Source organism: Coregonus lavaretus (genome assembly GCF_964263955.1).
Source record: "Coregonus lavaretus genome assembly, chromosome: 22".
Classification (NCBI taxonomy): domain Eukaryota; kingdom Metazoa; phylum Chordata; class Actinopteri; order Salmoniformes; family Salmonidae; genus Coregonus; species Coregonus lavaretus.
The window spans coordinates 8,358,699-8,377,581 of record NC_140009.1 but is presented as its reverse complement, the minus strand read 5'-3'; the positions used below and the strand labels follow the sequence as shown (position 1 = coordinate 8,377,581).

At 44.8% G+C, this 18,883-nt stretch overlaps 1 protein-coding gene across 1 annotated transcript in view; it reads right to left on the bottom strand.

Annotated features, from left to right (window-relative positions):
- The window catches only part of LOC311150336 (kelch domain-containing protein 8B-like), a gene marked incomplete at both ends in the record, with an annotated part of 117,544 nt that extends 102,799 nt beyond the window's left edge, over positions 1-14,745 (bottom strand). Inside the window, one exon of the mRNA XM_084187744.1 lies at positions 14,355-14,745. Coding sequence (XP_084043870.1) covers positions 14,355-14,745 — 391 coding nt within the window. The remainder of the gene's footprint in view (positions 1-14,354) is intronic.
- Between the last annotated feature and the right edge of the window lie 4,138 nt (positions 14,746-18,883).

Here is an 18,883-nt window from a genome sequence, read left to right as displayed (position 1 = left end):
TACTACCCCCATAGTACAAAAGTTGACCTACTCTATTCTGTGCTATTTCTTCACATTATAAGCGCAGCAATGCGCACACGGCAGTAGGCTGTAAGCGCTAATGTGCCATTAGCAGGAAAACACCATTCTCAAAAGTGACCACAAATGTGATTATGCATGTGTGGCTTTTATTATAAAGGTGTATTTTTATGGTGAACATTATCTTCCCCAAACTTGAAACTCACGCGCTGTGAATGTATGCCAGTTAGGCTCTACACCCGTTGTAAAGCGGATTAATGTGCTTCATTTTAAGAAGTTATTTGGCCACTCATACAAACCTTATCAAAACATATAGGCCTAAAATGTAATTCATTCATTCATATAGGCCTATTGGCGATTTGACACGAAAATAAAATGTAATTCATTCATTCATATAGGCCTATGGGCTAGGCTATGATTTGAAAAAGTCGCCCCAAAAAAAGCATGCGGTGTTTGCCATAAGCTGGGCATCATTCACTAGTGATAATATATAATTCACAAGTGATAGGCTAATATTGTCACCCATCAGACTATTCTTGATTTAATCTAGTCTTTACATATACTAGATAATGTGTGTGAAATTTGTTTTGATTTAGAATGGACCATTGTCATGCACCTGTCACGAAACAGGGGCAGCGGAAAAAAATACTTCATCTATGCACTTAAATAGCGAATGGTGGACGCTTTCACATGGTTCATTTTCATGCCAGCCAGGCAGGCTATACTCCTTTTGTAAAGATAAGCAATGTGCTTAATATGAGGAAAGTTGAGAAATAAATATAGTAGGCCTAGCCCATAGAAAGCTGATGGGATCCTCCTCTTTTTAATAGAGGCCATCACTCTGTTCTCACACAATTGCAAAGCCTATAGAAATGTTGCGCAACATGAGCTCATGGGCTCTCATGAAGTGTTTGATTAGATTTTCGATTACATTTGAATTGATGTCAGAGTGATTAGAGGGACAATAGAGTGCTGAGTACCAGGCAGTTAGCAAGTTTGGTAGGATACTAATGACCAGCAGCAGCATCAGAGCTTGGAGAAGCCTAGTTACCATGACTAAACGGTCACGTGGAATTTGACAGCCATCATGACTCGTGACCGCTGGTGTCGCGGTAATACGGTCACCATAACAGCCCTAGTCCAAACCACATGTATCTATCATATATGGTTCAAAAGTTACCTACAATTTACTCTGAGAATTTAGTATGTTTAGAGTGAATGGAATGTCATCACAGGCATGGTCAAAAAGTGGTCACTGCTCCGTAGAACTCTGTGGCAGAACGGCACTAACATCGAACGTCACCTGACAAGCTAACTAGTGGCTGCAGGTTGCTGAGTGAAAACATGGGCTTTTTCTAAATGAAATCCGCTAAATACAAAACTAAATTGGGACTAAATATATATTTATTTACAAAGATAAAATACTGAATTTCAATATCCACCCTCCTGAGTCTTTCCCTTTAAATCACCATAGAAACTGCCCCTCTCAACATACATTGGCCACGGTGAGGATCTTAAGGTGAAAATGACGAAGGTATCAAGTTGATTTTGATTGGTCCAACCAGCGGAAACACCTCCAAATGCTACCACCTCACAACAGCAAATATGGAAGAGATACAACCAAGAGCAGCACAGTCTAAACTAGCAACGGTCACAGCAAATTAACGTTCATACTGGAATGCATTTCAATTAACAGGTGTGCCTTGTTAAAAGTTAATTTGTGGAATTTCTTTCCTTCTTAATGCGTTTGAGCCAATCAGTTGTGTTGTGACAAGGTAGGGGGGGTATACAGAAGATAGCCCTATTTGGTAAAAGACCATGTCCATATTATGGCAAGAACAGCTCAAATAAGCAAAGAGAAACTACAGTCTATCATTACTTTAAGACATGAAGGTCAGTCAATACGAAACATTTCAAGAACTTTGCAGAAACCATCAAGGGCTATGATGAAACTGGCTCTCATGAGGACCGCCACAGGAATGGAAGACCCAGAGTTACCAGCCTCAGAAATTGCAGCCCAAATAAATGCTTCACAGAGTTCAAGTAACAGACACATCTCAACATCAACTGTTCAGAGGGGACTGTGTGAATCAGGCCTTCATGGTTGAATTGCTGCAAAGAAACCACTATTAAAGGACACCAATAATAAGAAGAGAACTGCTTGGGCCAAGAAACACGAGCAATGGTCATTAGACCGGTGGAAATGTGTCCTTTGGTCTGGAGTCCAAATTGGAGATTTTTGGTTCCAACCACCGTGTCTTTGTGAGACGCGGTGTGGGTGAACGGATGATCTCTGCATGTGTATTTCCCACCGTAAAGCATGGAGGAGGAGGTGTTATGGTGTGGAGGTGCTTTGCTGGTGACACTGTCTGTGATTTATTTAGAATTCAAGGCACACTTAACCAGCATGGCTACCACAGCATTCTACAGCGATACGCCATCCCATCTGGTTTGGGTTTAGTGGGACTATCATTTGTTTTTCAACAGGACAATGACCCAACACATCTCCAGGCTGTGTAAGGGCTATTTTACCAAGAAGGAGAGTGATGGAGTGCTGCATCAGATGACCTGGCCTCCACAATCCCCCGACCTCAACACAATTGAGATGGTTTGGGATGACTTGGATGGCAGAGTGAAGGAAAAGCAGCCAACAAGTGCTCAGCATATGTGGGAACTCTTTCAAGACTGTTGGAAAAGCATTCCAGGTGAAGCTGGTTGAGAGAATGCCAAGAGTGTGCAAAGCTGTCATCAAGGCAAAGGGTGGCTATTTGAAGAATCTCAAATATAAAATAGATTTTGATTTGTTTAACACTTTTTAGTTTACTACATGATTCCATATGTGTTATTTCATAGTTTTGATGTCTTCACTATTATTCTACAATGTAAAGAATAGTAAAAATACAGAAGAACCCTTGAATGAGTAGGTGTGTCCAAACTTTTTACTGGTAGTGTATATCTGAGATATATAAGAAAACATAGGACTTTTCTTGACCCACGTTTGGTCACGTTATTTTTGGCACATTTGACCCCCTATGCACTTTCTGCCATTTTTACAACCCGGTACTGGGTCACCTTCAGACAACTCCCCTGAAGCTTGTGTGCGTCGTAGAGCAGAGAGTCTCCCCTTTCAATACTGGTGACATATTAGTTTGTAGCTCCAATGGTTCGGTCTGGACAGTTGGATTTGTTTGAAGACCTCTTCGAAATGAGGACTTGTGGATGTCGTAGAGCCAAACACCTCTCGATATTGGTGAGATATTAGTTTGTAGCTAATACGTCACAGACGATTTTGTGATAATGTTCTTGTCCGGATCCTCTTGTGTAGAAAAAGGCCGCTTTCACAAGCCCTATGTTATGGAATTGGCGTAAACTATGTATATCGGCGGAAAGAGGGGATTGGGCTGCAGCCACTACAAGAAATGGTAAGTCTCTAGCATAAACACACAGGGAGCTATTCAATATTCAAAATGACGTCACTGTGTGAAACACGAGTTTGTCAATCGACTTTATTAACTAGGCAGTAACAGACGAGGACACAGTCAGCATTTACCCTGTCTGACTTGGCCTTGGTCTGTAACCAGAATACCTAATGACAGATGAATGGGTTAACACCATAACTGTTCTGTATCAATAACACAACTACAGTATGCATGTCGATCTATAGAAGAGGGTGACAGAGAGAATGACATCTCTGTGGTGTAAATTTATGAATCTATCTTTCATGACTTTTATGGGTGCTAAAACTGGCTTCTCACACAGACTTTTTTTTATGGTTTATTCAAGAGCAACAACTTTTTTTTGCCACAACTCCTTTAAGATGCTTTTTACAGCAGCAGAACCCCAGTCCCTCCAGGATTTCGCTGGTATCTTTTGTGATATTTGAGGATTCAAATGCTTGATTTTGCTGCAGCAATTCTGACATTTTTCGTGGCAATATGCAATGATTTTGTCAGATTTGTCATGAAAATGCGCTGACGAGGCAAAACGTTTGTCGACGTGTGGCTTGATGGAACCATATTATGTTGTAAATGTGTGGTGAATGGTTGAAATTGTGAACCATATTTTTGTACTGCGGTGATGGATTTGTTTTTTGCGATAATATTGCAATGATTTTATGAGGAAATACTGCAGAGATTTGTTAAATTTGCAAGCCCTTGCAAAATATGCAGAAAATGGTTGATTTTGGCAAAAATATTGCATTTGCAGAATCGCGGAATCTAGGAAGGACTATAACCTTCAAACTCAACTCTGGAGCTCAAAACCAGTTCCACTGCATTTTTTCATTGTTCCATTCTAATCAGGGATTGATTTAGACCTGGGACGGGTGCAATGTGTGCAATTAATTATCAGGTAGAACAGAAAACCAGCAGGCTCCGGACCTCCAACACACTATCACTCAATCTGTGATTGAAATGTACTGTATACAAAATTGTGTACTGCACACAAAAAAAAAAAAAATATCACAATAATCTGTGATACTGGGTTAGGACCTCATAGGGTAAGAGTTGAATACCCCTGGACTATAACATCCACAAGCTTTTATTAGCTCACTCAGTCTCTTAGAACCTCTGGCCTGACTCTTGGTTCCTATAGTTTAGTTATTACATACATCTATGCTATCTATGCTTGATGATCGTATTATGGTAATGGTATCTCCCCCCCCCAAAAAAAAATGCCAATAACAGCAGGGACCTTGACGTTTGTGTTTCTGCTCTTTGGAGAAACACAATGAGCACAGACCGTGGGTGACGTCACACACATTATGAGCGCACAACAGAATCCTGTCAGTCAGCATAATTGATGAGCGTTATGTGTGTATAAGTTGAGGATGAGTCAGCGCGAGACTGTATAAATGTCTCAGGGACACTGTGCTGTGGTGGTGCCTTTAAGAAAAGTATTTAATCTAGTGAAATACCCAGAGGAAACTAATGGGTGGGGGTGAAACATGCATGGTTGGGTTTCCAGTAGTTGTTAAATAGACTGGTTTCTCGTGGGAATACAGTAGCTAGTGCAGAGTGAAGGCATACTGCAGCTACGATCTTGAAGATGAAAATCAAACTGCACATGAGAATGTAATGTTCTATTAGCGAGTTGATAGTATCCTATTAGGCTCCGATTTCAGATAATGGTCATTAGTATTCCTAGATAAAATAATAGCAGGGCTGTGTAAGTCACTGTAAATGTGGAGGTTAAACGCGCCTTCCCACTCCAGACGATACGGTATCCCTGCCTCCGGCACAGGCAGCCTGTCATGCTAAGGCTGTCTAGTCCACAGTGCAGAGGCACAGCACAGTCATTCAAAAAAAAACTCCCCTCTCTTCTGGGTGAAGGAAACTTCCCGTCCGGAAAGTGAAATGAGCTTGAGAAGCTGCAGTGCAAAACCTCAGCCACACACACACACACACACACACACACACACACACACACACACACACAACACAACACACACTCCCTCCTAAGATACTTAGCTAGCAAACGTTCTCTTTGTGGTGGTGTATTCAATCTTCTCCCTCCCTGAGCATCGCATCAGCCACAGTAAAGCCCTGGGTTTTCTACCATTATATAAGTAGCTTTGCTGGGACTGTGAGAGAGTGTCAGGATGGGGAAGCCAGCCCCTACATACAAGATAAAGAGGGAGACTTCATTGCCTGGAATCTCTGACTTTGTATTTAATTAAATCTAACCTAATCTACAAGTTTTTAGGCACAGTGGATCAGCTTTCAGAAGCAGTGCAGTAGCTTTCAGAAGCTGTGCAACAAATACTTAAATCTCATGGGCATGCTGTACTGTGTCTCCAAGAATAGCAGTATTTATGCTTCAGCAGCATAAATGGACCTTTTTCCTATGAAGGTGTGGTGTACAGACAGACTGTCACACATGGGAGGAGGGTGGGCGGAGGGGCGGGGGACAGGGAGGAGGACAAACAACACACTACTGGGACAGGGAGGAGGACAAACAACACACTACTGGGACAGGGAGGAGGACAAACAACACACTACTGGGACAGGGAGGAGGACAAACAACACACTACTGGGATAGGGAGGAGGACAAACAACACACTACTGGGACAGGGAGGAGGACAAACAACACACTACTGGGATAGGGAGGAGGACAAACAACACACTACTGGGATAGGGAGGAGGACAAACAACACACTACTGGGATAGAGAGGAGGACAAACAACACACTACTGGGCACAGGGAGGAGGACAAACAACACACTACTGGGCACAGGGAGGAGGACAAACAACACACTACTGGGATAGGGAGGAGGACAAACAACACACTACTGGGATAGGGAGGAGGACAAACAACACACTACTGGGATAGAGAGGAGGACAAACAACACACTACTGGGCACAGGGAGGAGGACAAACAACACACTACTGGGCACAGGGAGGAGGACAAACAACACACTACTGGGATAGGGAGGAGGACAAACAACACACTACTGGGATAGGGAGGAGGACAAACAACACACTACTGGGCACAGGGAGGAGGACAAACAACACACTACTGGGCACAGGGAGGAGGACAAACAACACACTACTGGGATAGGGAGGAGGACAAACAACACACTACTGGGATAGGGAGGAGGACAAACAACACACTACTGGGCACAGGGAGGAGGACAAACAACACACTACTGGGCACAGGGAGGAGGACAAACAACACACTACTGGGCACAGGGAGGAGGACAAACAACACACTACTGGGATAGGGAGGAGGACAAACAACACACTACTGGGCACAGGGAGGAGGACAAACAACACACTACTGGGATAGGGAGGAGGACAAACAACACACTACTGGGCACAGGGAGGAGGACAAACAACACACTACTGGGATAGGGAGGAGGACAAACAACACACTACTGGGCACAGGGAGGAGGACAAACAACACACTACTGGGCACAGGGAGGAGGACAAACAACACACTACTGGGCACAGGGAGGAGGACAAACAACACACTACTGGGATAGAGAGGAGGACAAACAACACACTACTGGGCACAGGGAGGAGGACAAACAACACACTACTGGGATAGGGAGGAGGACAAACAACACACTACTGGGCACAGGGAGGAGGACAAACAACACACTACTGGGCACAGGGAGGAGGACAAACAACACACTACTGGGATAGGGAGGAGGACAAACAACACACTACTGGGCACAGGGAGGAGGACAAACAACACACTACTGGGCACAGGGAGGAGGACAAACAACACACTACTGGGCACAGGGAGGAGGACAAACAACACACTACTGGGATAGAGAGGAGGACAAACAACACACTACTGGGCACAGGGAGGAGGACAAACAACACACTACTGGGATAGGGAGGAGGACAAACAACACACTACTGGGCACAGGGAGGAGGACAAACAACACACTACTGGGCACAGGGAGGAGGACAAACAACACACTACTGGGCACAGGGAGGAGGACAAACAACACACTACTGGGATAGAGAGGAGGACAAACAACACACTACTGGGCACAGGGAGGAGGACAAAGAACACACTACTGGGATAGGGAGGAGGACAAACAACACACTACTGGGCACAGGGAGGAGGACAAACAACACACTACTGGGCACAGGGAGGAGGACAAACAACACACTACTGGGATAGGGAGGAGGACAAACAACACACTACTGGGCACAGGGAGGAGGACAAACAACACACTACTGGGATAGGGAGGAGGACAAACAACACACTACTGGGATAGGGAGGAGGACAAACAACACACTACTGGGCACAGGGAGGAGGACAAACAACACACTACTGGGCACAGGGAGGAGGACAAACAACACACTACTGGGATAGGGAGGAGGACAAACAACACACTACTGGGATAGGGAGGAGGACAAACAACACACTACTGGGCACAGGGAGGAGGACAAACAACACACTACTGGGCACAGGGAGGAGGACAAACAACACACTACTGGGCACAGGGAGGAGGACAAACAACACACTACTGGGATAGGGAGGAGGACAAACAACACACTACTGGGCACAGGGAGGAGGACAAACAACACACTACTGGGATAGGGAGGAGGACAAACAACACACTACTGGGCACAGGGAGGAGGACAAACAACACACTACTGGGATAGGGAGGAGGACAAACAACACACTACTGGGCACAGGGAGGAGGACAAACAACACACTACTGGGCACAGGGAGGAGGACAAACAACACACTACTGGGCACAGGGAGGAGGACAAACAACACACTACTGGGATAGAGAGGAGGACAAACAACACACTACTGGGCACAGGGAGGAGGACAAACAACACACTACTGGGATAGGGAGGAGGACAAACAACACACTACTGGGCACAGGGAGGAGGACAAACAACACACTACTGGGCACAGGGAGGAGGACAAACAACACACTACTGGGATAGGGAGGAGGACAAACAACACACTACTGGGCACAGGGAGGAGGACAAACAACACACTACTGGGCACAGGGAGGAGGACAAACAACACACTACTGGGCACAGGGAGGAGGACAAACAACACACTACTGGGATAGAGAGGAGGACAAACAACACACTACTGGGCACAGGGAGGAGGACAAACAACACACTACTGGGATAGGGAGGAGGACAAACAACACACTACTGGGCACAGGGAGGAGGACAAACAACACACTACTGGGCACAGGGAGGAGGACAAACAACACACTACTGGGCACAGGGAGGAGGACAAACAACACACTACTGGGATAGAGAGGAGGACAAACAACACACTACTGGGCACAGGGAGGAGGACAAACAACACACTACTGGGATAGGGAGGAGGACAAACAACACACTACTGGGCACAGGGAGGAGGACAAACAACACACTACTGGGCACAGGGAGGAGGACAAACAACACACTACTGGGATAGGGAGGAGGACAAACAACACACTACTGGGCACAGGGATAATAAACTCCGGGGCGACTCGTGAAAGAACCTAAACTGGCTCAATTACTGCTGCAGGCACACAGACAATTCTGAAAGCCCCAAAAACGCCCCCGTGTCTGTTGCTCTCCTATTCAGCGCAGGTTCCTCTGATCCCCATGGTCAATCAAAAACACTGACACGCACAGCAAGATCAGAGAGGGGGGGTGGTCGCACGGGGGGGCTATTCTGAGTGCAAAAATGGGGGGGGGGGGGGGGGGTGCAACTCAATATTAAAAAGGTTTTACTAATGTTTTGTATACTCAGTGTATATGACAGTATTTGCATGCATATTAAGAAGTATGTCTTCAAAGTCCTGCTGTGCTTATTAAAAACGTAGTTATGAGATGGTGTTTTCAGGCTGAAAGATATAAAGACCTTCAACACATGAATTCATTACAATCTCTTTTGTATTCTTGAGTGTCCCAGGGGACATTGCCATAGTGGCTTCATGTCCTGTGGTGTCTGTCTGCCATCTGACAAAGACTGGAGGGTTGCCAACACAGTTATCTCTGTCTAAGAGAAATCATGCCATTTTCTATCTCACGTACAGTGGGGAGAACAAGTTTTTGATACACTGCCGATTTTGCAGGTTTTCCTACTTACAAAGCATGTAGAGGTCTGTAATTTCTATCATAGCTACACTTCAACTGTGAGAGGCGGAATCCAGAAAATCCAGGAAAAATCCAGAAAATCACATTGTATGATTTTTAAGTAATATATTTGCAGTTTAGTGCATGACATAAGTATTTGATCACCTACCAACCAGTAAGAATTCCGGCTCTCACAGACCTGTTAGTTTTTCTTTAAGAAGCCCTCCTGTTCTCCACTCATTACCTGTATTAACTGCACCTGTTTGAACTCGTTACCTGTATAAAAGACACCTGTCCACACACTCAATCAAACAGACTCCAACCTCTCCACAATGGCCAAGACCAGAGAGCTGTGTAAGGACATCAGGGATAAAATTGTAGACCTGCACAAGGCTGGGATGGGCTACAGGACAATAGGCAAGCAGCTTGGTGAGAAGGCAACAACTGTTGGCGCAATTATTAGAAAATGGAAGAAGTTCAAGATGACGGTCAATCAACCTCGGTCTGGGGCTCCATGCAAGATCTCACCTCGTGGGGCATCAATGATCATGAGGAAGGTGAGGGATCAGCCCAGAACTACACGGCAGGACCTGGTCAATGACCTGAAGAGAGCTGGGACCACAGTCTCAAAGAAAACCATTAGTAACACACTACGCCATCATGGATTAAAATCCTGCAGTGCACGCAAGGTCCCCCTGCTGAAGCCAGCGCATGTCCAGGCCTGTCTGAAGTTTGCCAATGACCATCTGGATGATCCAGAGGAGGAATGGGAGAAGGTCATGTGGTCTGATGAGACAAAAATAGAGCTTGTTGGTCTAAACTCCAATCGCCGTGTTTGGAGGAAGAAGAAGGATGAGTACAACCCCAAGAACACCATCCCAACCATGAAGCATGGAGGTGGAAACATCATTCTTTGGGGATGCTTTTCTGCAAAGGGGACAGGACGACTGCACCGTATTGAGGGGAGGATGGATGGGGCCATGTATCGCGAGATCTTGGCCAACAACCTCCTTCCCTCAGTAAGAGCATTGAAGATGGGTCGTGGCTGGGTCTTCCAGCATGACAACGACCCGAAACACACAGCCAGGGCAACTAAGGAGTGGCTCCGTAAGAAGCATCTCAAGGTCCTGCAGTGGCCTAGCCAGTCTCCAGACCTGAACCCAATAGAAAATCTTTGGAGGGAGCTGAAAGTCCGTATTGCCCAGCGACAGCCCCGAAACCTGAAGGATCTGGAGAAGGTCTGTATGGAGGAGTGGGCCAAAATCCCTGCTGCAGTGTGTGCAAACCTGGTCAAGACCTACAGGAAACGTATGATCTCTGTAATTGCAAACAAAGGTTTCTGTACCAAATATTAAGTTCTGCTTTTCTGATGTATCAAATACTTATGTCATGCAATAAAATGCAAATTAATTACTTAAAAATCATACAATGTGATTTTCTGGATTTTTGTTTTAGATTCCGTCTCTCACAGTTGAAGTGTACCTATGATAAAAATTACAGACCTCTACATGCTTTGTAAGTAGGAAAACCTGCAAAATCGGCAGTGTATCAAATACTTGTTCTCCCCACTGTATATGGCTGTTGTTGTTGTTGTTGTTCACTTAACAGTGGCACACATAGAAAACAAGCCATCAAAAAAATATGTTCAGATCGACCCAAACTTTAAATATGTGTTCAGATCGACCCAAATTTAAATGATGTGTTCAGATCGACCCAAACTGAAATTATGTGTTCAGATCGACCCAAAAAAACAGCCTATTAGCATATCATACAAAGTGTTTGAGACCCTACCTGCTTAGAAATGTTTTAGCATAATACATTCTCTAGATAGCAAGACCCCGAAGCTTAGTGCCACCAAACAAGGACATAACCGACTATTTAAGTGAGCCAAGTGCTTTGCAGTAATTGCCAGAGGAAGTTCTGAGACATGGTTAAAATAAAACCTGGGGAGATGACAGCACTGTGGAACTTATTTTTAATCAGGCTAGTAGCAGGCCGGCCAATAGGGAAGGCCTGACAGCTCATCAAAAGACTACAGCCAGTGTTTGGAATAATCTTAGAAATGAAGCACATACTAAGTAGAAAGGAAACGAAAGGAAACTGCAAAAAAAAACGTAAGCCCAGGGCCGGTTCCAGGCAACGATAAATAAATCATAATAATAATAAATAACAATGTAGGAACTCAGTCGGGGTCTCAACTATTAAGAGTAAGAAGAGTGCAGTTTCTAAATGTGTTTGTGCTTCAGCAGTTGTTCTCTTGTTATGTCAGTCACTGACAGTCACTCAATGGTAGTTAGTCTAGCCAGGTATCTAAACTTGTAGTCGAATACTGTCCTGGCAAGCAGGGCACGTGCCCAGGGGCCTTGACCTCCAGGGGCCCTGACCTCCAGGGGCCTTGACCTCCAGGGCGCCCTCCCATTGATTTTGTTAGTCATTCTCACTCAGATATCATATTAACATGGCATTAGTCATGGCAAAATGTGTAGAATTACAGGGCCTAACCCCAGTCTTCACCGTAGATGATGCAGGACTAGCTATAAGTAGGGCCATGTGTTTTGCACAATCATGTGACACAGCAAGATTTTACCCTGTATTTTAAGCCTTATCCAGAAATTAGAATTAGACCAAACATGAAAGCGATTATCTGAGGATGGAGCTGGACCATCTGCCATCAAAAGAAAAGGGGACAGTTTGATGAAAAAGCTTCAAATAAATGTTGAAATCCAGGCATGTCACATGATTGCGCAAAACTCAGGGCCCTAGCTATAAGTGTTCATTTCACAAAGCCCTGACAGCAACAGAAGAGGAGGTAGTCACAGGTTGGCACGGCGACGCAACCACTGTCACTCTAAATACAACGATGTTGTAACTTTTGCCTCCTGGGTGGCTCTTCGCCCCCAACACACACACACACACACACACACACACACACACACACACACAGTACACATCTAAATACAAACATACACACAGTTGTTGTCAAGAAACAGCAATGCTCGCTTGATCAAGTTGACTGTGAGACCGAGAGTGTGAGTGAAGGAGTGAGAAAGAGGGCTAGGGGGGAATACAGATGTGTATTGCGCATCATGTTCTGGAGGGCCGAGGGAGGGGCTGGCCGGCTGGCCTCAGAGCCCATTGCCACTTTTCATATTGGGAAGCTTAGCGTACAGGTCAGAGCCTCAGCTTAGCTTATTATACACAGCATACAGCTGCCAGTCCACACAGCACACACACACACACACACACACACACACACCATTACATCACTACCTCACTGTCAGGGATTATTGTTCTGACACACAATAAGAAGCAACACTGAGACACTAATATAGAGAAGAACACAATCAGAACACTACTGAAATTGATGTTTTAGCTTGGTCTTTCAACCAGACCTAGGTTCAAATACATGTGTATTTGATTATTAGTTATTTAAGTACTTATTTTCTGTGTATTTGAATATTTTTTTATAATGTGGCCCGGATCAACAACTTCCTATAAATAGTATACTATTTGAAAGTATTTTCAAATACTTATTTCAAATACTACTTTCAAATACCTGGGTTAAATGCATTGGAGTACATGCCAATACTTTCCAAGTGTATTTTAAAATACATTCGAATATTTAACCACGTGTCTTTTCAAATAAAAATATCTGAATATGTAATTTAATGTCACAACCACAAGTACAGTGAATGCCTTTCTTGCTAGCTCTAACCCCAACAATGCAGTAACCAATAACAATGTAAAACTACAAAGTTAGAAAAGATAAATACACAATATATAAAAAAATAAGAAATAACCAAGATGTAGTGTATCACGGACAACCAATTAAACATGACAGCATCTAATGTCTGTGGAGAAGGACGAAGGCCCGTGTTCACAGAGGTTTCACTCGCTCTCCTACCCAGGGATACTTTTGATAAAACAAAGGCTGACAGTATGAGTATGTTCAGAAAGCAGTGTAGAAACAAACTGAGAACCAAACCGCCTACAGAAAACCAAATGGAAACAACACTAGTGCTTCACCTTATAGTCACTAATTCTGCTGTTTTCTATCACCAGTATGTGACTCGGTATTATGACCACGAAAGGTCATTGTGATGCAGCTGTCTGCTAAGTAGCGTACTCATCATCTCAGAATGGCAGCTGATAATGTAAACAGAGAGCAACAGGAAACTGCAGAGAAACACTCAGAGCTAAACAGCCATATATCTTCTCTCTCCAGGGGTTATTCGAACTGTATAAACATACATAACCTTAGAACTATCGGGCCTCGGGGAGATGAAAACAGGGTTTTGTATATCCAGTCTGTTTACTTAATCAGGATGAGTCAATCTTCTAAGCCCAAATACAGCTTGAGACAACTGAAGCTCCTCACTATTGCACAACAGTCTTAAAAGATCTTAGTGACACTAGTAAATTAGAACTTAACAGAATCTGCTCCTGAGAAAGCTTAAAGGGATACTGTGAGATTCTGGCAATTCTACTCTGACCCAGGGTCAGATGAACTTGGGGATACCATTTTTATGTCTCTGCGTCCAGTATGAAGGAAGTTAGAGGTAGTTTCGCGAGCCAATGCTAACTAGCGTTAGCGCAATGACGAAGTCTACGGATACGGTAGCATCTCGCAGTATCTCTTTAACAATGCTGTGAAGAGCTTTTTTCAGTGCCTTATTCTAGTTAAATTATTCAACTTTAGCAGACTGGGAGTGTTGGCGCTCAACCTGATATTATATTATCCTGTTGCAGTAGTCGTACAGTACCGTATGAGCTGGACTCTTACCTTTCTCTATAGAGGTAATGCCCATGGAGGGCTGTCCCAGGCTGGCCCTCCTCTCCCACTTGCCCTCGTCAGGGTTGTAGACCTCCACAGAGGACAGGGGGCTCTGCTGGCTGTCCATGCCCCCCATCACCATCACCTGACCGCCCAGGGCCACCGCCGACGCCCCCGCCCGGGCTGTAGGGAGCGGAGGTAGCTGGGTCCATGTCTGGCTCCCTATGTCCAGCACCTCGGCAGTGTCTAGAGGCAGGCCTGTCTCACTGCAGCCCCCCAGCACATACAGCAGGCCGCCATGGAACACAGGGGTGCAGTAGACCCTGTGCGTGGACATGGGGGGGAAAACCTCCCAGTACAGGGACTTGACTGGGCTCACTGCCATCTCGAGTATAGGCATCTCTCCTGAGGCTGGCAGGGGTGATGGGTCATTACACGCTCGGAGGGGGTGGGGTTAAAAAACCAGACAAACAAAAACAAGAAAGAGAGAAGCGGGGGGGGGGAAATACGGAACAGTCTCCTTTCTTGCTGCGTTGCTACATTAGCCTCTGTCTAAAGAGAGAGAGAGAGAGAGAGAGAGAGAGAGGGGAGAGGGAGAGGGGAGAGGGGAGAGGGGAGAGGGGAGAGGGGAGAGGGGAGAGGGAGAGGGAGAGGGAGAGAGAGGGAGAGGGAGAGAGAGGGGAGAGGGAGGGAGAGAGGGGGGGGAGGGAGAGAGAGAGAGAGAGAGAGAGAGAGAGAGAGAGAGAGAGAGAGAGAGAGAGAGACAGAGAGAGAGAGAGAGAGAGAGAGAGGGAGAGAGAGGGAGGGAGAGGGAAGGACTACCTCAGCAATCTGCCAGATGCCTCCACTCCACCAAATGTTTTATTCATTCATTTGATGATGTTTTAGTGCAGGGGACCATCTGTCCTTTCTTTCCCTTTACTCACTCCTTTCAGGGGGCTTTATTTTGGTTTAAAAAAATCACTGCAGTTGATTGGTGTTTGCTACTCTACAGGGAGGAATATGCAAAAAAAAAGGTTTTGTGAAGGCTTCCTGGGGCAAACACACTTAAAAGGTGTGCCTGGCTTTATGCGTAATTGCTGTGAAATGTTATTGTCAAGTGGGAGATTGAGCTAGATCAGAAAACAGGGGAGAAAAAGAAACCTGCCATCACGTTCTCAGCCAAAGGCAAGTATCATCGGCTCCAGCTACTATATGAATCGGGTGAAGAGGGTAATAATGAAACAAAGAAAATGAAACAGTCTTTAAATGATATCTCCCTCTGAGTATAATGGGAACAAGCTCTCTGGGTCAGACAGAATCATTCTAATTAGACCAAAACTCTAAATGCCAGAAGGCAGCTGTCAAGGCCCGACTGGGGCTGAGGAGTACCGTCTGTCCCCCTGGGACACAATGAGGCTCCCACAGAGATCCCTGGCCTGTGGAAAATAAAACAGCCAGCCCTCTGACCCTGTGGAGGATTCAGCTGTGGCCAGCCAGCGCTGTGACATTTACAGTCAGGGCCAGGCCAGGGGGTATGGGGGGGGGGGGGGGTGGAGAACTGGAACAGTATGATCCACACACCAGCAGCAAAACCCACTCCAAAGGTCACTGCTTCCACTGTGGCTTTCAGGGATCGGGTCGCACCGACAGAAAGTGTCACTGGCACGCAAGCATTGTTAATTATGAAAACGCGGAGAGGGTATGTGAGTATGGTATGGGTGTTGTGGAAGGAGAGAAGAATAAACGGAATAGGGAAGAGAATAAGTGAGAAAAGGGGGAGATAGACAGGTAAAATAAAAGAAATAAAATAACAGACAGAGAAAGACAGGTATGGATAGATGTAGAGAGATCCTCAGAGACACGGTGCTGCAAGGCTACTTGAGTCTGAGTCAGTCTGAAACAGGTGTGAGGAGGATGCAGGGAGTCGTTTCTCCACCCAGAGAGAGCGGATGGACAGAGATCTCCTCAGAGATCTCCTGTGTGTTTACAGAACGAGGACGGCGAACCCCCTTCTGCTTCTGCACTGCCTCCACAGGTGTATCCTCCCTCTTTAGGCTTCATGTGTATCCGCCTCCGACACACTCTGAACCCCGGATCTCTGGGCCTTGTTGTTAGGTTACAACGTCCCTATGTATCCCTGCAACAGCTGTGTGTTAGTTCCTCAAGGTGTTCGACAGAAACACACCAGATGCTGGGAGTCAGTTGTGACATCATTAAACAAACAAATGAGCTGGGAACACAATGACTTCTCAGCTCTACAGGGAGAGAAAAAAACAACAACAGTTCGCCAGAGGTGAAAGCAAACGTTTTTTTTCCCCCCTGGTAATCAGAGTTGGTGGATTACAAATTCAGGAGGGGACATTATAGACTGAGACAGGACTTGTTTGTATTCCAGGAGCAGCAATCTGACTCTCCCACGGCAATCTCTTGTTGCTGTTACTCAGTGGTTGGTGTAGTCCAGGGGTGATTGGAGGAGAAAGGTGGAGTTGTTTTGTGGCAGAGTAGGTCCTGGAGGAGCTTACCTAACCTACTGCTGCAGGAAGGGAAAACAAACAAGACAGAACAAGAGAAAAACAATCAATTAACTTGTAGCTATACTGTGCAGAGATCAAAAGAGGGAATAATATAGAGAGAGAGAGAGAGAGAGAGAGACAGAGACAGAGACAGAGAGAGAGAGAAAGAAAGAGAAATAGAAAGAAAGAGAAAGAGAAAGAGAAAGAGAGAGAAAGAGAGAGAACCAGTTGGCTCAGTAATTTACTGCCTCCTCAGGTGGGACTACATATCATGTAATTAGATCAGGCTAAACCAAATCCCAACAGAACGAACCACAGTGGAATCAACTCCGTTGACGACAACAGTCAGGTTTCACTTTTTATGATTCCCCTAACAGATTGAAAAAGACATCAGCAACAGGAAATAGGCTTGACTTCATTCATTGGTACATCTATATTGCAACGTTGTTCTAATCTAGTGCCACTATATTTCCTGTGGAGTGGGTCACGGATATTATTATTTTAGTCTCCCAAACCTTCGAAGCTGCAGTGTGTGACCTTAATCTAGATTGAATCTCGTTGATTTGTTTTCCTCTCAGTAGGAGAATGCAAAGCACTTGACTCTGCAGGCTCAGTCAAGGACACTAATACTGAGATCAGTACCATAACAACAACACTATACCATGAAGACTTTTATATCTGCCTGGCTTAACATGTAATGAACTGATGTTCATTACATTCTTCAAAAATAATATGTACTCTAAATGAATACCAAAGAAATATTTCTAAAACAATACATGTAAACAGTTGTATCTTTAATGTACACTGGTTTGGATGTGCAAATGTGTAGTACATTGGTTTGGATGTGCAAATGTATGGTACATTGGTTTGGATGTGCAAATGTATGGTACACTGGTTTAATGTGCAAATGTATGGTACACTGGTTTGGATGTGCAAATGCAAATGAAAAACATCAACAGAAATCTTAATATAGCATATCGACATGTCTTTAATATGTAAATTCCCCCTTTTCACGACTGTATTTCACCTCCTTTTGTTATCTTCTGAGGCCCTTAGATCAGGCTAAACCAAATCCCAACTGAGGCCCTTAGATCAGGCTAAACCAAATCCCAACTGAGGCCCTTAGATCAGGCTAAACCAAATCCCAACTGAGGCCCTTAGATCAGGCTAAACCAAATCCCAACTGAGGCCCTTAGATCAGGCTAAACCAAATCCCAACTGAGGCCCTTAGATCAGGCTAAACCAAATCCCAACTGAGGCCCTTAGATCAGGCTAAACCAAATCCCAACTGAGGCCCTTTACCTCTTTCCATCCCTTTCATACCCTTCTTGTGCCGGCTGTGATCCCCCCTCTCTCTTTGAGCAGACAGACAGCGCCACTGAAACACTATCAGACCCCAGCAAACCAAAATTGGTTCTGTGAAAGTTCCCAGAACATTCGTTAGGTCGCGGCAAATGTTCTCATAACACAAAAACTGTTTGTATTAAACATTTGCCTGATGTTGCAAGAACATTCATAGAACACATTTAGTCTGTTCTTTAAAGGTTCCCAGAATGTTTCATTAGGCTGTCTGTGTGAACAGTCTGGTGGGAAATCACAAAAACTGTCCAGTTTACATTTTAGTCATTTAGCAGATGGTCTTATCCAGAGCGACTTACAGGAGCAATTAGGATTACGTGCCTTGCTCAAGGGCACATCGACAGATTTTTCACCTAGTCAGCTAGGGAATTAGAACCAGCGACCTTTCGGTTACTGGCACAACGCTCTTAACCACTAAGCTACCTGCCGCCCCAGTTGTGCGGATGATTATACAATGTTTATTTTAGAGTGCAAAAAACATTCACCTGATGTTACAGGAACATTCCAAAAACACATTTGTATGTTCCTTAAAAGTAACTAAAACATTTATTTAAGTTGTGGGAACATTGTGGGGATATGACAGGAGATGTGTTCCCAAAACACTAAAACTGTCCAGTTGTCTGGATGATTCTACAATGTTCCTTTTATGTTGCATAAACCATTCACCTGAGTTCCAAAATAAAA